Genomic DNA, 24,414 nt, shown 5'->3' on the forward strand with positions numbered 1-24,414 from the left:
GTATCGGAGGACGAACTCATCATCAGACCCCAATACCTAGAGAACAGAGGAGTCTCACATGCACTGAGGATTGCCGTTGGATGTGAGACTCGTCCCATCAGGTGACGATTGAGGCAAGGAGAGCTACAGGGACACCCAAAGAGCAACGGATCTATAGGTTGTGTACGCTGATGGAGGTCAAGACAAAGGAGCAGTTCTCGTGTATCCGCCAAGCCTACTATGAGGTCCGGGGACAATACCACTACCTCTTTTAGGAGGCACATGGCTCTTGTCCACTCTCACTGTTGATACACTCTCATTGGGCTCTATCTGATTGAGATGTAGCAACACAAGAAGACACTATTGAGACAATATAGACAGCAACAGGAGGTGACCTCTGCAAGAGACTACGGTAGACCGAGCACATTGACATGTCATAGACTTATATGCATTTGAGTCAACTCCAGGATATAGTGGGACCGGGACGAGGAGCTAGCTGACATGAGGGCAGTGTGGATCAACAGACACGATGCTGCCGAGCCAAAGACACAAAGAGCACACACAACACAAAGAGTGACCAAAGCATGCATGATCACGATCTGGTCTATCTCAGGTCTCCTCAAAGGACACCACCAGAGTCGAAGCATCACTCCTGACATGGCCCATCAGATACAGAGGTCGAGAAGACCATATCATCTGCACAATGAGAACCTGCTCAACAGATGCATATTCGAGACATATTTGCAGCCCACCGGAGAGCCACCACAGGGCTTCGAATTTCGAGTTTCGAGTTTGAGCTCCTTAGCTTAGCATGACACTAGCAAGGGCCCTAGCACACCCTTTGCTTCAGCCCACAAAGGCTTGTATGAGTTTCTTGTCTTGACGCACTTTGTCCCATAGGCCCGTGAGGCCTTGCGAGATGTTAATCGTAATCTCTCTCTCTCTCTCTCTCTCTCTCTCTCTCTCTCTCTCTCTCTCTCTCTCTCTCATGAGTTTCCTGTCTTGACCATAGTTACTAGGGAACATGCACATGAACAGAACGCGAATCCCATAGGGAACAAAAACGCCAAAATCCTAGGGGACAGGAACGAGAAGGGAACACCACGTCACCATACTCATTAAAAAACGCACTATCTACACAATTGCCTTTGGACGAAATTTGGAGTTAGGACATAAACAAAATCCTGATAATAGACGAATTGGGACTCCAAATTTGGAGTGAGGAACTTACGACATAAACAAAATCCTAACGATAGATACAAGACTTAGGTTGGGGAACCGCATAGGCAACATTCCCTAGACATTCCATAGGTGTTCTCCAACGTTCCGTAGCCGTTCCAAAGTCTGACATTCCATAGGCGTTCCATAACCATTTCTGAAGGGAACCCCATTCCAGCGTTCCACAGCTACAGAACGGGGTTCCCTGGCAACTATGGTCTTGACGCACTTTGTCCCATAGGCCCGAGAAGGCCTTGCGTCAAAGTCTTCGTACTGAGTTTCTGTCAGCACTTCGGAGGTGAAGGGAAGACTCAGCCATGACGAAGGCTAGCACTAAAGGATAGTGCTCCCAAAATCTACTCACAAATGGATAGTGAATGAGCCCACAAGGGCTCCCTTTCATAGTCCCCCAAGGGGCCCCAAAAATAGCCAACTAGCCTGCCAAAATAGCATACCCAACCAGCTCCAAACTTGCGTCTATAAAATCCGACCTGGATCTGTAGATTCCCCCTGCAGCCCAGCCTGGCCATGTGGCAGCCAGCCGCTGGTCAGGCTGTTCTTCCCTGTCCTGGGGCCTTTTCCAAGCCTATTTTTGACCAACCTAGTCTTCTTAGTTAAGTCTGCCCATTTGGCCCTTGCAAACCGGTTTAGGATTTAGGTCTGCCCATTTAGCTCTCCTCATATAAAGACTCACAGATGGCAAGTGAAGCATATTGTCATCCTGCTTCAACATGTATCCACTTGTTTGGTAATATTTCTTTTTGTTTTTCAATAGTATGCTTATTAAGAAATGAAATGTTTTCCTACTGTTCAGTTACGGTCAATGGGGACTAGGTCTAGCATTTAAGGGTGGACCCCCTTGCTTGGGGTTATGGGCATTAGTGACCCACAAGAGTGATGGCCTCTCTTTGAGAGGAACATCTGGAAACCACGCCCCACCTGAGTACCCAAACATGGAACCAATCAAATGCACAGATTGCATACTGACCTAGGAACGATTCAAGAGAATGTTCCTTAAGCTTTGGGTGTGGGCCTGGTAGCATGCCAAGTGTAATGGAGATACGATATACGACGACAAACAAATGAGCTCAATATGGCTCAATTATGACCTTAGAGTACGTCAATAGATAGTCCAAGCTATTAGGAACCCGTGAGTGCGATCAGAACGACTTTGAAATTTTAGGGTTTTTGGGAGTGGGGGTGACATGTGGCAAACTGCCCACATGGAATCTGAGCTGGCAGGTCAGTCCACCATTAGGAACCCGTGGGTGCGATCAGAATTGAATTCTAAAGACTTTGATATTTTAGGGTTTTTGGGAGTGGGAGTGACACGTGGCAGACTGCCACATGGAATCTGAGATGGCAGGTCAGTCCACATGTCCCACACATGTGGCAGCATGCATGGCAGGTGGCAAGGCATGCTGGCCAAGTGTCTAGCCCCAAATCTGGTAGATTTGGGGCAGGTTGTGGGCTGTCCTCTTTGGGACTGTAGCCCACCAAAAATTTGGGACAAAGTGTCCACCTTCCACTCTAGGCCGGGGGGGGGGGGGGGGCAGGGGGGGGGGGGCTGAGCCTATAAAAGAAGGCCTCTCCCCTTCATTCCCTACATGAAAATTCGTCACTTTTCTTCTCCCTCCTTTTGGTTCATGCAGTAGAACCTCTCCAGCTCCTTGGGTGCAGCGAGCTTCTCCCCGAGCCATTCTCACACCTCAGCAGCCAGCCCCTCCTCTCCAAAAATCTGCCCCCTCTCAGCTCTTCTGGAACAGCAGCAGCATCCTCTCTCCTTCTCCTAGCTTGGAGCAGCCACAGCCCCTTTCTCCCTCCTGCTGCAGTATTTCCCTCTCTACTGCAAAATTTCTCTCTCTACTGTTCCAGCTCCTTCCCCTTGCAGAAATCTGCCTTTCTCTGCACCTCTGGAACAGCAGCAGCTCCTCTCTTACATCCCCTCCCTTGGGATCAGCATTAGCACTCTCTCTCTACAACTATCACTCCATAAAAGCTTTCTCTCTCTAGCCTACAGGCTGTTTTTCTAAGCAGTTCTCATTCCAGCGCCATTTCCACACTCTCCTCACCCAAGGGTGCTTCAGAGGCATCAAAGACTTCATCTACAAAAGGGTCAAGTCACGAAGGGAGTCTGTATTGTCAAGTTTATCTCATTTACAGCACTATTTCATGTTGTTTCTACTATCTTTCTAGAAACTAGTGCTTGCCTCTAATGTTGGATGTAAATGGTGATTGTTGCAGGCTTCTTCCTTGTGGATTGGGCAAGCCAAGAGTTGAAACCTGAGCTTGGAGTCCTCCTTTCTGTTGTCTACCTTGTACATATGCTCTTGAGTCTGTATCTAGGTCCTAGGCTTTCACTGAGTTCATCAATTTGGAAGGTGCATTGCACCTTGGTCTTGTATCTCCATTTTCAAGAATAAAGTGAGCTTGGATAAAGGGGGGGGCGTCTTGGCCCCTCAATCATATTGCAATTTCCAATGATGTCACTTTGTGTTTAAGCTGTATAAGTCTTAATTCCAGCTTAATTGCAATCTCTTACGTTCAAGTATATGTGTTTGACAACTCGCAATCATTTCATTCAAATGCCTCTGCAAAATCCATTGTCTAAATTGATAGAAAGCACCAAGTAGTTTACACATATTAAGAATACATACCCTGAAAACTCAGTTTGATCATTGATGTTGCTTTCCATTGGAGCAAGCCAAGTACCTCCCAAAGGTACCCTCTTCTTCCGTGCCTTTGTGTAAAGTCTGTAATCATGCTCCCCTCGGTGACTTGAAGCTCCATTTCTAAGAGAGTTCCTCCCAAATGATGTCTCGGTCCGATTGAGACTTCCAGAGCATTGGAAGATCCACAATGTCTTCCACGTAAGCTTGGTGAAACCCTTCATTGGAGAACCACCTCAAGAGCCCACACTGGACGATGCACCTGAAGTAGAGGACACTGAGATCTTGTTGATCCCAGATTATTTTACATAACTTCACTACGGGATGTCGAGGCACGACTCGCAAAATGTACCTTTTGAAGTTCAGAGGGCTCCCATCCACCGATGCCCAATGGGTGGACAGAGCTACATTTCAGGAGTGTCCTGAAATCCTGGATGCTTATGAGGAAGCATTTCAGTTGCGGACAACCAAATGAAAGACGGAGGGAATGTCATCCTGCTTCAACATGTATCCACTTGCTTGGTACTATTTCTTTTTGTTTTTCAATAGTATGCTTATTAAGAAATGAAATGTTTTCCTTCTGTTCAGTTACGGACAATGGGGACTAGGTCTAGCATTTGAGGGTGGACCCCCTTGCTCGGGGTTATGGGCATTAGTGACCCACAAGAGTGATGGCCTCTCTTTGAGAGGGACATCTAGAAACCACACCCCACCTGAGTACCCAAACATGGGACCAATCAAATGCACAGATTGCATACCGACCTAGGAACCATTCAAGAGAATGTTCCCTGAGCTTTGGGTGTGGGCCTCGCAGCATGCCAAGAGTAATGGAGATACAAGATAAGACGACAAACATATGAGCTCAGTATGGCTCAATTATGACCTTAGAGTACGTCAATAGATAGTCTAAGCTGTTAGGAACCCGTGTGTGCGATCAGAATTAAATTCTGACAACTTTGAAATTTTAGGGTTTTTGGGAGTGACGTGGCAGCTGACACGTGGCAGACTGCCACTTGGAATCTGAGCTGGCAGGTCAGTCCACCTGTCCCACATATGTAGCAGCATGCATGGCAAGTGGCAGGGCATGCAGGCCAAGTGTTTGGCCCCAAATCTGGTAGATTTGGGGCAGGTTGTGGGCTGTCCTCTTTGGGACTGCAGCCCACCAAAAATCTGGGACAAGTGTCCACCTTCCACTCTAGGCCTAGGAGGGGGGGCTGAGCCTATAAAAGAAGGCCTCTCCCCTTCATTCCAGACATGAAAATTTCGTCACTTTTCTTCTCCCTCCTTTTAGATGATGCAGCACAACCTCTCCAGCTCCTTGGGTGCAGCCAGCTTCTCCCCAGGCCATTCTCACCTCAGCAGCACTTTCTCTCTCTACAACAGCACATTCTCTCTCTACAGTTCCAGCCCCTCCTCTCCAGAAATCTGCCCCCTCTCAGCTCTTCTGGAACAGCAGCAGCATCCTCTCTCCTTCACCTAGCCTGGAGCAGCCACAGCCCCTTTCTCTCTCCTGCTGCAGTCTTTCTCTCTCTACTGCAGAATTTCTCTCTCTACTGTTCCAGCCCATTTCCCTTGCAAAAATCTGCCTTTCTGTGCACCTCTGGAATAGCAGCAGCTCCTCTCTTACATCTCCTCCCTTGGGATCAGCATAGGCACTCTCTCTCTACAGCTATCACTCCATAAAATCTTTCTCTCTCTAGCCTACAGGCTGTTTTTCTAAGCTGTTCTCATTCCAGCCCCATTTCCACACTCTCCTCACCCAAGGTAGCTTCAGAGGCATCAAGGACTTCATCTACAAAAGGGCCAAGTCACGAAGGGAGCCTGTATTGTCAAGTTTATCTCATTTACAGCACTATTTCATGTTGTTTCTACTATCTTTCTAGAAACTAGTGTTTATCTCTAATGTTGGATGTAAGTGGTGATTGTTGCAGGCTTCTTCCTTGTGGATTGGGCAAGCCAAGAGCTGAAACCTGAGCTTGGAGTCCTCCTTTTTGTTGTCTACCTTGTACATATGCTCCTGAGTCTTGTATCTAGGTCCTAGGTTTTCACTGAGTTCATCAGTTTGGAAGGTGCATTGCACCTTGGTCTTGTATCTCCATTTTCAAGAATAAAGTGAGCCTGGATAAGGGGGGGCCCTGTCTTGGCCCCTCAATCATATTGCATTCTCCAATGATGTCACTTTGTGTTTAAGCTGTATAAGTCTTAATTCCAGCTTAATTGCAAACTCTTAAGTTCAAGTATATGTGTTTGGCAACTCGCAATCATCTCATTCAAATGCCTCTGCAAAATCCGTTGTTTGAATTGATAGAAAGCACCGAGTAGTTTACATTGGTATCAGAGCTTAGGCAGTGGTCCTGTACTCTGTGCTTTCTCTTGTTGAGTCTCTCCTTCATTGAGTTATCTTGTCATCATGGCAGCCAATGGACCTGACCCTCCTCCTAACCTGCATGAGTTGAGTGCTGTCTTGGCAAACATTGCTCAACAGGTTCAAGTGCTGGAAAGCAGCCAAGCAGGAACTCATGACATAGGGCCCCAATCCCAAGGAAGAGGCCGTGCGGACAACACCAACTCCAACAAGGAGGGAAGATCATCCTCTTCTTCCCCTCCTCGAGGTAGACGGCGTCATCGGAGTCCATCTCCTTCGAGACGTCCACGGAGACGAAGGTATGCAAAGCATAAGGTACCTCTTGGAGATAAGCTCTTCAAGTTTACCAAGTACAAGGGAGAGGACAAGCCCGAGGTCTTGCTGGCCTGGATCCAAGACCTCGAGTATTTCTTTGAGGGGCACGAGTACGAAGACAAGGCGAAGATCCGGTTTGCCATCCTGCACATGCAAGACCGTGCTTCACTCTGGTGGGCAGCTATGGTCAACACTGGACAGCAAGCCCACACCTGGAAGCACTTCAAGAAGAACTTGATGAGGCACTTCCTGCCTAAGGAGTTTAAGAGAGATACAATGGTGCAGTGGGACATCCTCCGCCAACGCCAAGAAGAGAAAGTCAGTGAGTATGTTGATCGTTTTTGGGATACTTTGTTAAAAGTTCGAGCATTCAGTAGGAAGGATAAAAAAGAGCAGCAAAGGAAGTTCTTTGCTGGCCTACGGTATATCGTTCAGCATGAGGTGGACATTGCCACTCCTACTTCTCTCGAAGACACCATCAACATCGCCTTGAAGGTGGAGAAGAAACAATCTTTCTCCAACAAGCGGAATGGCAGCAACAACAAGCGGAAGTCCCAGGGAACCTCTTCCAAGGAACAAAAGGGTAAGGAGACAGCAAAGGACGCACCAAAAGAGCAAAAGTCAGCCAGCCAGCCTCCTTCGAAGAAAGCAGCCCGCACTTTCAGCTCATTGTCTCCACAACAGAAGCAAAAGTATTACTCCGAAGGGCGGTGTTTCAAGTGTGGCGATCGAGGCCACAACTTCTACAAATGCCCTCAAGCTGCCAAAAACAACAGCAACAAAGAAGCAGCCCTCAAAAAGCCAGTTTTGGTAGTCAACAAGGTGGAAGCACCTCCGGAAAAGGGAGCTGTAAAAGACACCCATAGTTTGTTGAAAACATGGGGTCAGGTAAAGGATCAATCCGCTTTGTTTTTGTTCGATAGTGGAGCTACTCACAACTTTATTTCTCATGAGATGGCACAGAACTTGGGGATAGCCCCAGAGGATAAAGGAGAAGCCTTGGAGGCAACTGCAGCCTTCAAGAACCAAGAAGAGAAGGTGTACCCCATCATCGGCAAGCTTCGGGTACACATCCAGGGGTACTTGGATCATCTACCCTTCATGGTGGCACCACTTCAAGGATCAGATGTAATTCTCGGCATGCCCTGGCATAAGCAAGTCAACCCCCGAATCGATTATGTGAAGAATATTCTAACCCTCCAACATAAGGGTAGAGATGTCAGCATTACAGCGGGAGTTTCAAGAAACACCATTCCTATGGTAAGTCATGCACGATCTCCCAATTTGCTTAAGAAAGGAGTATGTTCTTTTCTAGTGTTTGCACGCGATAAGCAACCAAGTGAAGAAAAGTCAGATCCTCTCACAAAAGAAAGATTAGATTTCCTTCAGGAATTCTCTAGTTGCTTCTCTCAGGAACTTCCTAGTCACCTCCCTCCTGAGAGACCAGAGGATCACAAAATTGACATAGTTCCAGGGTCTTCACCTCCAAATAGACCCCCATATAGAGTTAGTCAATCTCAACAAGATGAAATCTTCAAGCAAGTCCAAGAACTCTTGGACAAGGGATTGATCCAACCCAGTAGTTCTTCTTTTTGCTCTCTTGTCTTACTAGTCCAAAAGAAGGATAAAACCTTCAGGATGTGCATAGACTATAGAGCCTTAAACAAACAGACGGTTAAGAATCGTTTCCCAATTCCTCGTATAGACGATATCTTTGATCGTTTAGGGGGATTTGAAATTTTCAGCCGCATAGATCTTAAGAGTGGCTACCATCAGGTACGAGTTGTACCTGAGGACATTCATAAAACAGCCTTCCGAACCACATTTGGGCTGTATGAATATATGGTAATGCCATTTGGCCTTACTAATGCCCCAGCCACGTTCAATCGACTGATGGAACGGTTGTTCAGGAACTATAGACAGTTCACTGCCGTCTTCTTTGATGACATCCTCATTTTCAGCAAGAATGAGGAAGAGCATAAGGAACATCTAAAGATTGTATTTCAAATCTTAGCTGAAAATGCTCTTTACATCAATGAGAAGAAAAGTGAGTTCTTTCTTCCTGAGATTCACTATCTTGGTCACATTATCTCACGAGAAGGTGTCCGTATGGACCCAGCCAAGATACAGATAATTGTAGAGTGGCCTGACTTGAAGAATGCCCATGAGGTAAGGTCTTTTCTAGGCCTATGCTCATATTACCGAAGGTTTATTTGGCATTTTGCTGAACTTGCAGCCCCTCTACATGATCTCACTAAGAAAAATCTAAAGTTCAAATGGACCCAAAAAAAAAAGGACTCTTTTAATGCTCTAAAGCATGCCCTGACTACAGCTCCTGTACTTATCATTCCTGACATAAGGAAACCATTCCTAGTAGCAGCTGATGCCAGTGGCGATTGCCTTGGGGCTTCTCTTACCCAGGATGGTCATGCTGTGGCCTTTGAAAGCCGACGACTAAGAGATGCTGAACTTCATTATGATATCTATGAAAAAGAACTCTTAGCTGTAATTCATGCTCTCAAACTTTGGAAACATTATCTTTTAGGGATAGATTTTCTTGTAAAAACTGATCATGAAAGTCTTAAATATTTTCTAACTCAACCTCTGATCAGAGAGAGACATATGAAATGGTCTACCTTTCTGCAATCATTTCATTTTCAGATACAATATACTCCTGGAAAAGAGAATGTAGTGGCTGATGCCCTTTCTCGTAGACCACGGCTTCACCATATTTCAGTTCCCTATCATGATGAGCTAACAGCCCTCAAAGAATTCTATGAGGGAGATGCTGATTTTGCTCAGCCATGGGCACATTTGAAAGATGGAGGCTCCCATCACGCCTACAACATCAGGGATGGGTATTTATTCATGGAGAACAAACTATGTATCACAAAGCAGCTTAGATCTAAAGTGATGGAGGAAAGCCATAACCCACCCTATGCTGGTCAAAGGGGTATTGTGGCCACCTTTTCAGCCATGGATAAATTTTTCTACTGGCCTAACATGAAAAAGGACACTGCTGCCTACATTTTAGCTTGTCTCGCATGTCAAAAAGCTAAGTATGAGAGAGGAAAACCCAAGGGTTTACTTCAGCCCCTACCCATTCCTGAGAGACCATGGGAACACATCACCATGGACTTCATTACAGGAATTCCCAGGACCAATCAAAATCATGACATGATTTGGGTGATAGTAGATCGATTCAGCAAGCAAGCCCACTTCATTCCTTGCAGAAAGAATCTCAAGGCACCTGAAGCTGCCCATTTATTTATTAGACACATCTTTAGACACCACGGCATGCCCAAGTCTATAGTATCAGATAGAGACTCAAAGTTCACTAGTAACTTCTGGCAGGCTTTGTTTGAGAACCTTGGAACTCTTCTAAGTTTCTCCTCAGCTTTTCATCCTCAAACGGATGGCCAAACTGAAGTTACGAATAGTACACTCTTGGATTTGCTGAAATTTTATGTGCATGACCAGCAAACCTTTTGGGAGAAATTCCTTCCTCTTGTGGAGTTTGCTTATAACAACACAATTCATTCTTCCACTGGAAAAGCTCCTTTCGAAATTGTATATGGTAGATCTTTACCAACTCCACTCATGCAAACAAAAGAGAAAATCTTTGCCGCTGATCAATTCGTGGAGGATTATGACTCTGCTTATGCCACGGTTCGAGCAGCCATTCAAAAGGCACAGGAGAAACAAAGAGCAGCTGCAAATAAAAGACGGAGGGCGTTTGCAGTGAAAGAAGGCCAATGGGTCGTATTGAAATTTGAGAAAGCCCGGTTAAAAACCAAAGTGGGCAAAAAGCGCATCTACTTCAAGCTATCCTTTCGATATTATGGTCCTTTTCAGGTGTTGCAGGTAATAAATGATGTCTCGGTCCGATTGAGACTTCCAGAGCATTGGAAGATCCACAATGTCTTCCACGTAAGCTTGGTGAAACCCTTCATTGGAGAACCACCTCAAGAGCCCACACTGGACGATGCACCTGAAGTAGAGGACACTGAGATCTTGTTGATCCCAGATTATTTTACATAACTTCACTACGGGATGTCGAGGCACGACTCGCAAAATGTACCTTTTGAAGTTCAGAGGGCTCCCATCCACCGATGCCCAATGGGTGGACAGAGCTACATTTCAGGAGTGTCCTGAAATCCTGGATGCTTATGAGGAAGCATTTCAGTTGCGGACAACCGAATGAAAGACGGAGGGAATGTCATCCTGCTTCAACATGTATCCACTTGCTTGGTACTATTTCTTTTTGTTTTTCAATAGTATTTTTATTAAGAAATGAAATGTTTTCCTTCTGTTCAGTTACGGACAATGGGGACTAGGTCTAGCATTTGAGGGTGGACCCCCTTGCTGGGGGTTATGGGCATTAGTGACCCACAAGAGTGATGGCCTCTCTTTGAGAGGGACATCTAGAAACCACACCCCACCTGAGTACCCAAACATGGGACCAATCAAATGCACAGATTGCATACCGACCTAGGAACCATTCAAGAGAATGTTCCCTGAGCTTTGGGTGTGGGCCTGGCAGCATGCCAAGAGTAATGGAGATACAAGATAAGACGACAAACATATGAGCTCAGTATGGCTCAATTATGACCTTAGAGTACGTCAATAGATAGTCTAAGCTGTTAGGAACCCGTGTGTGCGATCAGAATTAAATTCTGACAACTTTGAAATTTTAGGGTTTTTGGGAGTGACGTGGCAGCTGACACGTGGCAGACTGCCACTTGGAATCTGAGCTGGCAGGTCAGTCCCACTGTCCCACACATGTGGCAGCATGCATGGCAAGTCGCAAGGCATGCAGGCCAAGTGTTTGGCCCCAAATCTGGTAGATTTGGGGCAGGTTGTGGGCTGTCCTCTTTGGGACTGCAGCCCACCAAAAATCTGGGACAAGTGTCCACCTTCCACTCTAGGCCTAGGAGGGGGGGCTGAGCCTATAAAAGAAGGCCTCTCCCCTTCATTCCAGACATGAAAATTTCGTCACTTTTCTTCTCCCTCCTTTTAGATGATGCAGCACAACCTCTCCAGCTCCTTGGGTGCAGCCAGCTTCTCCCCAGGCCATTCTCTCACCTCAGCAGCACTTTCTCTCTCTACAACAGCACATTCTCTCTCTACAGTTCCAGCCCCTCCTCTCCAGAAATCTGCCCCCTCTCAGCTCTTCTGGAACAGCAGCAGCATCCTCTCTCCTTCACCTAGCCTGGAGCAGCCACAGCCCCTTTCTCTCTCCTGCTGCAGTCTTTCTCTCTCTACTGCAGAATTTCTCTCTCTACTGTTCCAGCCCATTTCCTTTGCAGAAATCTGCCTTTCTGTGCACCTCTGGAACAGCAGCAGCTCCTCTCTTACATCTCCTCCCTTGGGATCAGCATAGGAACTCTCTCTCTACAGCTATCACTCCATAAAATCTTTCTCTCTCTAGCCTACAGGCTGTTTTTCTAAGCTGTTCTCATTCCAGCCCCATTTCCACTCTCCTCACCCAAGGTAGCTTCAGAGGCATCAAGGACTTCATCTACAAAAGGGCCAAGTCACGAAGGGAGCCTGTATTGTCAAGTTTATCTCATTTACAGCACTATTTCATGTTGTTTCTACTATCTTTCTAGAAACTAGTGTTTATCTCTAATGTTGGATGTAAGTGGTGATTGTTGCAGGCTTCTTCCTTGTGGATTGGGCAAGCCAAGAGCTGAAACCTGAGCTTGGAGTCCTCCTTTTTGTTGTCTACCTTGTACATATGCTCCTGAGTCTTGTATCTAGGTCCTAGGTTTTCACTGAGTTCATCAGTTTGGAAGGTGCATTGCACCTTGGTCTTGTATCTCCATTTTCAAGAATAAAGTGAGCCTGGATAAGGGGGGGGCCCTGTCTTGGCCCCTCAATCATATTGCATTCTCCAATGATGTCACTTTGTGTTTAAGCTGTATAAGTCTTAATTCCAGCTTAATTGCAAACTCTTAAGTTCAAGTATATGTGTTTGGCAACTCGCAATCATCTCATTCAAATGCCTCTGAAAAATCCGTTGTTTGAATTGATAGAAAGCACCGAGTAGTTTACACCCCCACACTCAAGGGCTGCTCCTAGAGCTCTACCTTTGGAGTTTTACCGAGCAGGACCTTGGGATTATCCAACGGGTATTGGCTCCTTCCCTGCATGCCTAGACATCAGCATCTTCTTCCTCCGCAAGGGGACGGAGGGTAAGGTGTCAGTCCTTGCCCCACACGATGGTCCTAGCTATTCCTTCACTATCACCAGTGACGGGAATGAGCAAGGACGAATGAAAATGTTTGGGAGACGATACGAGATCAGTCCCAGGAGCAAGTGCAGGACTGGATCGGTAGCAGAGCAGCGGAGCTTCTTCAGTAGCAGTGGAAGGAGGGTGACGTTCGTCTGAGATGGCGCCACAGCACCAAACGATTCCGCCTCTTGGTCATTATTCGGCCGCCTCTGGAGTGGGTCTACGCAGAAGGGCTCCGCCCGTGGAGGACCTCAGAGGTAGCGGGCTTCTACAGCATTTCCCTGGCAGAGGCATCGAACTGGTTAGAGAGAGCCTACCACCATGGGACGAAGGGCCTCTCCCCTTTGTTGAAGGTTTTAGAGGATGGGTCCGATGATCCAGCCTCTCCTTCGCAACCCTCACAGAAGCGCCTTCATCTGCACACTGGACATCCTCCGACCACCTCGACATCGACCGCAAGCAGACAGCTGTTTGTGGCCCACCTCCCCTCCTCATGAGTATACGCATTATCTCTTGGAACGTCAATGGGTTCCACTCATCAGGAACCCGCGGCCCCAGGAAGATGGTGCTCAGACAGGAGCTCTAGCCAACCTTGGTGGGAAGGGTAGATGTGCTCCTATTGCAAGAACACAAGCTTTCAGCTTCTCAGACCAGTATTTGTGGGAAGGTCCTCACAGAACGCTCCCACACCTACTGGGAACCTTCGATTGGCGAGCACGGGAGAAGCGGGGGTGTCTGTACCTCCATCGACGCTTCTCTAGTTCAGCATGTGTGTGGTTTTGGCACTCTGATCCCAGGACGTGGCTTTGGGTGGGCTTGAATATTGAGGGATCCCGTATCGGCATCCTCAATATCTATGCCCCGACCGATCTCAGACGGAGAGCCGCTTTTTGGAGATCCTTGACAGACTTGTTGCCAGAGATGGATTCTTGGATTGTAGGAGGGGACGGGGACTTCAACAACCTTGAGACCCTAGAGGATCAACAGGGACGGGGCCCAGAGTTCCTCGGTATAGCTCAGGCAAAGCAGGCAGATTGGGACTCCTTCCTGTTCGCAATGGGAGGTCGGGACAGCTGGAGGGAGCCTTCCTTTCGCAGATGGACAGGGACTCTGGACTTCTCTTGGGGTTACAGGAGGCAGGGAGGCAGACTTCTGGAGCGGCTAGACCGTTTCTATGTCAACGATTGGGCACTTGGCAAAGGTGGAGAGTCAGGAGTGGTTCCAGGGACGACACTCTCAGACCATGCCCCAATCATCCTAGTCCTGGACTCAACCTCTCACTCCTCACCTTCACGCTCATGCCAGATCCCAGACTCCATCTACTCCAGAGCAGCGGTTCGCAGCAAGATAGTGGACCTGTGGGAGCACGATTGGGACCCCACGGGGGATATGGCAGCACAGGTAGCTCAGGCGCTTGCTGAGTCTAGCCTCATCTGTCAACAGGAGGTGATTCAGGTCAGGCAACAGTGTTGGGCGAAGGAGAGGGGTCTCAGACGAGATCTCGCCTTGATTCAGCGGATGCAGCAGTCTTCGCCAGGCTCTGAGGAGCTCAGACAGCAGGAGGTTCGGGCCTGAGCCATGCAAGAGGAGATCACCCAGCGACGCTCAGAGTTCTCGTTTCATGCTTCCAAGTCCTTCTGGGCTAGGAAAGGCGACAGGATGTGCAGAGAGTTCTTCAGGACTCATGGTCAGAGGTCAACAGGGGAACAACTCCGATCTCTTAGAGCGTAGGATGGTAGTGTCAGGGCAGATCCAAACAAGGTCTAGGACTTGGCGACAGATTTCTACAAATCATTGTTCTAGCAGGAGCCCCCAAACCCTCGTGGCCGCCTATGCAAAGAGGAGGTGTGGAGGTCTACACCGCTGCTCGTGTAGCCTAGCATGAGTGATTCCCTTCTCGCCCCTTTCACCGTGGTAGAGATGCAAGATGCGGTGAGCGCTATTGATGGGCAGAAATGCCCAGGTGAGGATGGCCTCTCCAGAGCTTTCTTCACCACCTTCTAGGAGCAGATCCACCGGCCCTTGCTCGCACCTTCCAGCATATCTTCTCCAGCGGACAAATGCCAGAGAGCCTTGCGACAGGCTTGATATGCCTCATTCCCAAAGGGGGGGACCGTCAGGAGATCAGACAGTGGCGCCCTATCACCCTCCTCCCGACCGCCTACAAAATCCTCGCCTAGATGATCAGTAGCCGCATCCGCCCCCTGCTACACGACTTGATCCATGACACCCAAACTGGTTTCGTCCAAGATCATAGCATTTTGGACAACATCTTCACTTTCTCAGAGGCAACGGAGTGGGCCCAGCACAGTGGCCAACACCTTGGCATACTCCTTCTTGACTTTGAGAAGGCGTACGACAAGGTAGACTGGTCCTTCTTGGAAGGTACACTATCTCGGTTCGGTTTCCCGGACGAGTGGATCAAAGGTATTGCTAGCCTCTACAGGTCGGCCTCCAACCGGGTTATCATCAGTGACAGGATGGGGAGAGAGATTCACCGTCGAGCGCTCAGTGCATCAGGGCTGTCCGCTTGCGCCCTACCTCTTCCTATTTTTTGCGGAGGCCATAACCCACTTCCTACGAGCCCATACCACTGGTCTTCGTGGGATGCGTCTCCCTATTCGAGACGATGCAGAACTTCTGGACTCCGAGTATGCGGACGACACAGCCCTATATGTGCAAGCTGATATCGAGTCACTGGAGCGAGTGAGACTGTCCCTAGAGGTTTTTTGCCTAGCCGCTAGGGCGAAAACCAATTAGCATAAGTCAATTGGTTTTCTTACGGACTCGGGAGCCAGCTCACAGTGGGGTATTTTCCTGGGGTTTCGATGGATCCCTAGAGAACAGACGACACGTTACCTGGGATTCCAAGTAGGCCTGGACATCACGCCGGCTCAGCAGTTCTTGCCGGTCCTAGCCTCCATACGACGGAAGCTAGCTTTCTGGAGCACGGCTCGGCTATCCTTGGCAGGCACGGCCCTTGTGGTCAACCAGGTTCTTCTTGCCATTGCTTGGTATGTGGCCTCTTGCTAGTGTTTCTCAAGATCATGTGTAGCCCAGCTGAGGAGACTGGTGCGGACCTTCCCTTAGTCTGGTTCAGATGGTTCCGGCACCACCAGAGCACGGGTCGCCTGGCAGACGGTCATCCTCCCCCAGACAGAGGGCGGCCTTGGCATCATAGATCCAGAACTACAGAGTCAGGCACTACTTGGCAAGCTAGTCATCCGCAGTCTGACCCCAAGAGGGCAGACGTGGAAGCTCTTGCTTCAGCATGGTCTCAGCGCGTGTACCCCCCAGAGAGGGGGTGTTTGGCAGCCATCTATCCGGTGGATCTTCACTTCTACCCCATTGACTCAGCCCCGTTCCCCCTTCCTCCGTAGCCTTGTCTCGGTCTGGAGGAAGTTGCGACACAGCCTCTCCCAGGTTCCTCCTAGCTGCCGAGAGGAGATAGACAGACAACCCCTGATCTGGAGCAGCCAGGTGACAGATGATACAGGTCGCCAGCTTAAAGAGAGATCCCATATCCCTTGGGCGCTCTGGGCGCTCTGGGCCGCGCGCTCGCTCCGGGTTTGGAGGGACGTCTACAGCCAGCTGAGCCCAGGCGAGCTAGCAACAGCAGTAGGTACGGCACGTGGAATCCAGGCTCGGCGAGCGGAGATCGATGCTGCCATTCCTGCAGGTTGGAGGATTCCCATGGTCACCAGACAGCTCTTCCAGGGAGATGAGAGGTGGCTAGGACAGTTCACTCCACGGGGCATTCCTTTGGTGGTTGCAGGCCTTTTCTCGGACTCCTCGATCCACTTCTTCTCCGTCGCCGATGATAGCCGCCTACAGAGCAGAGAGGTCGTGATCGACCCCCAGCTTCCCTGGCAGCGCCTTCGCATCGTAGGGCTGCAAGGGAAAACGTGGCATATAGACCCCCTGATTATGCAGGACTAGGACTGGAGACTCTGGATATGGGAGGGCCGTTCCTTGACAGAGGTGGAGTGGGACCCAGGGGAGTGGCGCTGGCCACCATTGGAGACCTCAGAGAACCCTACCCCCTTCTTCTCTTACAGTGCGCGTACTGGTAGGCGTGCTCTTGGGGCTCTCCAGCGCGGGCTACCCACACAGGCACATAGTTGGTATGCCCAAGGGATATCTCTGGTCTTTCTTCGCACTTTCTGGAAGACTCTTTGGGTAAGCTGGCCGCCGAGGAACACCTCTTACTTTCTTTGGATGGTGGCACACAAGAAACTACCAGTTGGCAGCTGGCTGAGGCAGATGGGGCAGGAGGGGCACTGCCATATGTGTTTTCAGGAGGAGTCGTCCCTGAAGCATTGCCTTTGGAGCTGCTCGCATGCGCAGACAGTTTGGAAGGGAGTCATGGGGATCTTAGCGAGGGCTGCACTCGAGCTAGGACCGATCACTTGGGGAGCCGTTTGCTGGTGCAGCACCGAGATGGGACATCATTTGGCTTATGAGTTCTCTAGGCAGGATCCAGTCTTCTTCATCACGCAGGCCACCTGGGCATACATGGACAGCTTCCCTTGGCATCTGACAGAGACAGATGCAGGAGCGATGACTCGGCACCCAGTTTGGGAGATCATAGGGAGCATTACAGGCTGGCATATCTGGACTTCCAGATGCGCGCAGACCGTAGGAGATCAGGCTTCTTCAGCTACCCAGACCCTAGCAGACATTTGGAGCACGATCATTCACACGCTCAAGGGTCAGTGGGATCAGATTCAGGGGGAGTCCCGGGCAGGGAAGGAAAAGAGACGGCGCTTCCTTCGCGACTGGGACCACCGGGAGCTGTTCTTCCAGCACTCTGCTCGGAGTCTTCAGTGGCATTACACCCCCCCACCGTGGCTGTTTGTCCACTCTCCGATGATTATGCCCTGAGAGGCTTGTAATTAGCATTTTGGCTCCTCGGGCTGTATCCATTTTGTTATTACAGCCCCCTGGCCTTTAGGCCCTCTTGTACTCTCGCTTTCAAGTAATATAACTAGCACTACTTTTTGCGCAAAAAAAAATAAATCCAAGTATAAAATCACAACAAATCCATATCAACATCTTCAGCAAACATTCGCTGAGGTACAGCACCAAACTAGCTCTAGATGAGGTCCTTTGCTGTCCTTCCTGTGCAATACAATCAGGCTCCTCTACAGGATGTAGATCTGCCCCTTTGTGTGCTCCTCTGGATGACCAAGACACCTGCAGACTACTGCTGTGAGAACCTCTTCTGCTGAGACAAGCACTATACTCTGCTCTCCAAGAGTCTGCTGGTCTGTACCAGAGAATGCCCAAAGACTGAACTGAAGAATGGGCCAGCATTGAGGCCCTTTTAAAGGGCTGGAACTACCAGCTGAGCCCAGTCAACCAGTCAGTTTACCTGATCAGCCAGACTGCCGACAAGACTTAACCCAACTGGGCAGTCAGCCAACTGCTGTTGGCACCTATAAAGCCAGGCCCTAGCAGTCCTTAGGGCTGCTTCAGGTGATGGCCCTGCTGCCGACCTGGCAGCCCTTACACCTCCTGCAGTATGGACCTCCTGTACCTGCTGTACCAGACGAGGTGGGTAACTGCTGCTGCTGAGCACGTCTGCAACTGCTGTACAGTCCTTGTATTCGATCTGCTGAGCAGAAGTCTTCTTCTGCAAGGATTCTGCTGGCCCAATGACTGCCCTTGGCACCAGCATATGTGCCCTCACCAAGGGTCTATTGTGAGCCTTTGCTACACATCCATCAAGAATTTAGGGGATGGCTGCCACATGGCATCAATCCACTGGTCTATCCTTGCCGCGTGTCACACAGGCATGCACTCACCATCTCCCTCACTCTAGGCCAGGCAATCAGCTGCAGGTCTTGCATCTATGGCATGAGTTTGATGCATTTTGATTGTGTGCACTGTGTCAGTGTGCCACATCAGATGGGGCTAAAGCCCTGGCTTCAGGAAGCTTCTCCCTCTCATCTCCTCAGCTAGGGTTTTCCATATATGAGGTTCGTTTTGAGTTTGCACTTTAGTTGCTGCACACTATTTGTACGCTCTCATTCCAGCCAATGCTGGCATTTCTATCAAAGCCACGCGAGCGTGCGCATCTATTCCTACATGTGTGTGGAGGGCACTAGACCTCCAGTGTTTTCTTTGAATGTTCAGGAGTCACAGACAAACGAGGTATTCTGGCGTAGGGATTCTTGAAGAAGTGCAGATATAGATGTAGATATTTGCAAACTATCCTGACTGGCAGTTAAAAGGCCGTTCCCCTGGGATTACCTCATCCAAATACCTGGGAAGGAGGATCGGGCTGGACCTTGCGATGGGCTCTCTCTTTCTCTTCAACTCCCTGGAGCATGATGTGGCAGTCAATTATGACAAAGGCTAGCATTTAAAAAGAAGGCTAAATACATAATGATCTGTGTTCTCTTCATCCAAGGTACGACTCCTAAACACTTTCATTTAATTCTCTCCCAAAGAAATAGTTCTAAGCATGCAAGCTTAGAAAACGGAGCTAATAGGGCAGTGCATCTGTGAAGGTAGGAAAAATTTTATTTTGGTACAGAGAATATCATTTGGGCCAGTTAACCTGGTTGAGAGAGTCTTCCCTCCGGTGTCCCAGACAGCCCTTCCAACTTCACTGGAGTGTTTTTTATCCCTGGCTTTTTCTTCTGGTTTTGGATTTTTTCACAGTTTGGGAGGGAGTAAGGGAGGAAGAGAGAAGGGGGCTTTGGGGTAGGGTGGGGTGGGGGAGGAGGGTGGCGGAGGGGTGAGAGAGAGAGAGAGAGAGAGAGAGAGAGAGAGAGAGAGATTGCTACACAACTACCTCATAGAATAGAACATGGAGAAAAGATGAACCTACCAATCCAGCATTAAAAGACTGTTCAAAACAGAAGGACACCTGACAAAAGCACACGTCACTAAAAGTACATACAGCTCGTTCAAGAGTCCGATGGTGTCTTTCCCATCTGGCCTTTCGCCGCTCAGCAGTCTCTCCCTCCACTTCTTGAAATTCACCAGGAGCCGATGGACCACCTTTGCAGAAAAAGGCAAGAATGCAAATTTGATAAATCCATGTTATAGATACACCCTTTGCAGTTTAAGACTGCAGTTATCAAGAATTTCACAACTAGAAATTCCATCCATTATCAATTGCATGTGGTTTCTTGTGTACATTATGCATCATGACCTCTTTGTAACACAAAGCAAGCAGAGTCTTAGCAAACTAACAAGAAAGAGACTCCTTGCTCATGGAAATAAAAGACGCATGCAAGCATGAGGTAAGCATATAGCAAAATGTTAAGAAAAAAGCTGGCATGATAGATCCTCAAAAGTCTTCCTCTGTGCATTAAAATACAAAAGATAGATGTCTGTTACTTACCAAAGAGAGATGTCAAATCATCAGCTATACTTGAAGCTGAAGGAACTTTCCTGACACTAGGCGCTACATTGGAGCTCCTCCGCTGCCCTTCATTTGAAAATGCTTTGCTCGACTGGCGGGCATCTGTCGAAACATCCTGGCAATTCACAGTCTACCATGAATAAAATGGCGTTGCAATTTCCATTTTTCTTAACACATACATTCACCTGTCCTTGCTTCTATCCATAACCAAGGCCTAGCACAAATCATCTGCAACGACTTTTAAAAAATGTAAACCATCTAGTCATGTGCACTCACAACAATCTACTCATGTGCACTCACAGCAATCTACTCATGTGCACTCAGCATTAAAAGAGAACGGAAACATGATGTCACGACTCACGACATATTGAAAGCATTCAGACACTAGAACAATGAGATCAGAACCCTACTGTTGTTGAAGACCTCTGCCTTGGCGCACTGGTTGGCCGGGAGCTTGACATAAAAAAGGACTCAAGATCATTCTCATTCTTTCGCTGCTGCTGCTGATCCTTTGCAGCCCCAACCTTTTCCGCAGCAGCTCTCTCTGCCTTTTCCCTTGCTTCAGCAGCTGCCCTTCCAGCAGCCCTTTCACGTGCCTCTGCAGTAGCTCTCTCAACAGCTGCACGCTCAGCCCTAGCCCTGGCCTCACTTGCAGCTCTCTCAACAGCAGCCCTCTCTCTAGCTTCGGTTGCTGCCCTTTCACGTGCCTCAGCTGTGGCTCTTCCAACAGCAGACCTCTCAGCTCTTTCACGATTTTCTGCAGCAATTCTCTCAACTCTCTCCCGAGCCTCTGCAGCTGCTCTTTCACGAGCTTCTTGAGTAGCCCTTTCAACCGCTACTCTATCTTTCTCTCTCTCTCTCTCCCTCTCTCTCTCCTTCTCTCTTTCCCTTTCTTTACGCCGTCTCTCTCTTGCCTCTCTTTCTTTCTCTTCCCTGTCTCTTTCTTCTCTTTCACCGATGGATTTAGCCTCCCTCTCATTTTCTTCCACTTCACGAGCTCTCTCTTTTCCCTCTCTTTCACTAGCCCTCTCCTCCTCTCTTTCGCGTGCTTCACGAGCTTTCTCTCTTCCTTCTCTGATTCTGGCAGCTCTAGCTTCTCTTTCTCTGTCTTTGGCTTCCTTTGCTAGCCTTAACTTGGCTTCTGCCCGCTCCATGGCCTCTTTCATAGCCACAGCAGATGCTGTAGCAGCCGCACTTACCTCTATCTCTTCTTCTTCGAGAGTTGAACCTGCCCCATCTCCTTTCACATCCTTACCTGCTCTAGAACCACCTGATGCAAATTCCTCAAGTTCTTCAAAAACACCGACTGAATTGTTGGCACTGGCTTTAGTCCTAGACCCAGAAGCTACTCCTGATGGTAGCCGAGAAGATCCTGCATTTTCATGTCGGTCATTTAGGTTTGTCGCTGAGTGTTGGTTTGAATCTGATTTATGGCCGGCATGTTTTCTTGAAGTGTAACCCTCTTTCGAACGAGGCAGTGGGGGTGGCCTTGATGGGGGTGGAGCTGCACTAGGCTGTGTTACTAATTTTACATCTTCGACGGAGATCCAAACCTCGTCAGCATGTCTACTTTTTGCAGCCTTGGTCAAGGGCATATTCTCTTCCACTTTGCGATAGTGAGGAGACACAGCTGCCTCGCGAGGAACTTGCCTATTTTTTCTAGATGGAGAATCAGATGATACAGCTTCAGCACTACTAACAGGCTCGTGATTATCGCGTTTTGGTGTGCTCGATGAGGTTTTCTTCTGGTCTTTTGAATGATTGTCATTTGGGCTGTTTACACTCATAGAATTGCCTTCTGTTGACTCCTTAGTCGAATTGATCCGTGTTGGGCTTAGAGTGGGGCTCGCTGTATCCTTCCTCCTGCCAGAATCCCTCACCCTGTTGAAGGACTTATCTGGTGCAACTGAGGCTGCAGCACCTGGTGGTGAAGTTTTCTCGACTCCGGTGTCGCCATCAGCAAGGCCATTGCTAAAACTGTTCCTGCCATTGCCACCAGAAGAACGAGCCGATACTTTGAAAGGACCTAAATCTGAAACAGAGGAAGCAGGACCGCTAGAAGCCGGCCGATCTGACTCTGAGACTGTGAAGGGATCACCTGTAGCCGTTACAGAGGAGACATTGCCTAGCCCAGAGGATTTGCGTTGAGAAGCCTTTACATCTCCACTGGACCTGAGACATAAGAATCGAAACAAAATCGAGAAGGCCAAGTTCAGATTTTCAACAAGAGTTCCCTTGTTGCTTGTTTTGGGGTTGGCAGGAGTGACGTTTGGACATCCCATTATCCCTTCAAGTTCTCAGAACGAGATTATTGTAAGTCTGAGCAAACAACAATTCCAAAGGCTGTGGCAATACGTACCGAGGTTTGGCCGGCTCAGTGCCACCGAATCCAGGAAGCAACTCATCGAATGTGGAATCCCCTGCTGATGTTGTCCCGGAATCGAATGCAGACCGTTGCGTGTTTGCTGCCCGTGCTCTGGACTCAGCGGGACCCAAACCTCCGAGCAAATCTTCAAGAACTGCGGGACTAGGACCAGCTGCAGAGCCCCCGCTGAATACGTCGTCATAAGCAACATCAGCGCTCCTAATCCCGGGCACTCCTCCAAAGATATCGTCGTCATAGAGGGGAGCATCGAAAACCGGCAAAGACGATCCCTTGCTCGAAGCCGACGAAGACTTCAGCGGCATTCTGAAAATATCATCGAAGTTCTGCGAAGCGGATGTCTGCGACGATGCATACGACGGAGGAGGAGTATACTTGGGAGGACCTCCAAAGACATCATCGTAGGCGACAGAACCCGAAACTCCGCCCCCGAGCAGATCGCCTCCGGCAGCAGATCCGAAAGCGTTCCTACCGGAGGCAGACTTCATTCCGTTGCCTCCGAAAAAGAGATCATCCTGCAGATTATCCCCGAGGATGGGAGTGGAGCTTCTGCTGGCCCGATTGGAGCCATTCTTGGGCTTGCCAGAGGAGGAGGAGGAGCGATTGATGGAAGAAGGGAAGGGGGAAGGGGAGGAGGGGGAGGGCTTGGAAGCAGCAGACATGGGGGCAGATTTGCCCTGGGGTTTGAGGCCATAATCACGGTGGAGGATGTTGGCGAATTCCTCCATGGCAGGGAGGGAAGGGGGAGAGGGGAATGGAGAGGCTAAGGGGAAGAGGGGAGATTCATGGCGAGGAAGGAAGGTTACTCCATGGATGGATCGAAGAAGGAGGAATGCAGGGGAAGATGAAGGGAAGGGAAAAGGCGAAGCTTGAATGGAGCTTCTTGGCTGGCTATGGCGATGCGAGCTTCAAGCTCCTGGCTATGGCGAAACTCTACCTCACTGCAAAATACATCAACACATATGTATTCTCATTAATTAGACACCATGAAGAAGAAAGGTCACCTTAACCTAGCCACTTAATTAACCTAACCACTTCCTCAACCCCAGTTCACCTCCCCTTTGTTGTTACCCCCTCCCCCCACCGGAGGAAGGAGGAGTGTCGCCACCACCGCCGCTGCGTGGTGTTCCCCCCGCATGCACACAGCAGCTCCTTGAGAGTGTGGACCAAGCCTTGTCATGCGGTCCTGTAGCCTGTCAAGGCCTCCGACTGGGGCTGCTGCTCTTGACCAACCCAGCGCTTGGAAAAGGGTGAGGGCGAGGGCGAGGTGGGGCGAGGGATTAGGGGGGACCGAGTGGGGTTGCAGGACACCCTTTCCTTCCAACGGACAGCTCAAAAACAAATGGGTTTGGACATCAAAGGATGCCCCTGTTTGCAAGTCGGGTGTCCAAGTGGTTTGATCCCAACAAAACAACTAAGACGCTCGATTTTGCCATTCAATGGCCATGTTGGTGTGAATTGGTTCACAACAACATGGCTCTCATCACTCTGTATAAACACTCTAGGATCGCCATCTTTCAACCCAAACACATTTGTGTGATGACACCAATCCTGGAAGATTATCCACTCAACTTCATGCTCATACATAGGCTCACACTAGCCTAGTGACCTCGCAATTCAACAACCATGTTGGTCTGGATTTGTTCACAACGCCACAATTATCATCGATTGAGGTGCCTTGCTCTCTCATTCACAACAAACCTTGCACCTCCACTGGAAACACTATGGGATCACCATCTTTCAGCTCAAACGCATTTGATGACTAGGTAGTTTGAGAATCCGCATTCAAGATTTGACATTAAGAAGAAAAAACGAGACAAATTTTTCATTGATTTGATCTCTTCAAGTTCTTGTGGGCTCTCTTTCAAA

General features: G+C 49.0%; 1 protein-coding gene across 3 annotated transcripts in view; it reads right to left on the reverse strand.

The window, feature by feature from the left end:
- LOC147903843 (uncharacterized) overlaps positions 1-23,476 on the reverse strand; it is a 42,343-nt gene extending 18,867 nt beyond the window's left edge. For all 3 annotated transcript variants that reach the window (XR_015543943.1, XM_087401561.1, XM_087401551.1), the window contains exons 1-4: positions 22,522-23,476; positions 20,573-22,334; positions 20,142-20,277; positions 19,695-19,795 (exon numbers count right to left, since the gene is read on the reverse strand). Coding sequence is in view for 2 of the 3 variants with exons in the window: in XM_087401561.1 (XP_087257687.1) it covers positions 19,695-19,795; positions 20,142-20,277; positions 20,573-22,334; positions 22,522-23,273 (2,751 nt within the window). In the remaining variant the exon portion in view is untranslated. The remainder of the gene's footprint in view (positions 1-19,694; positions 19,796-20,141; positions 20,278-20,572; positions 22,335-22,521) is intronic.
- Between the last annotated feature and the right edge of the window lie 938 nt (positions 23,477-24,414).

This window comes from Dipteris shenzhenensis, chromosome 3 (genome assembly GCF_047967505.1).
Source record: "Dipteris shenzhenensis isolate YYH24624 ecotype China chromosome 3, Dip_SZ_1.0, whole genome shotgun sequence".
Taxonomy (NCBI): Eukaryota; Viridiplantae; Streptophyta; class Polypodiopsida; order Gleicheniales; family Dipteridaceae; genus Dipteris; species Dipteris shenzhenensis.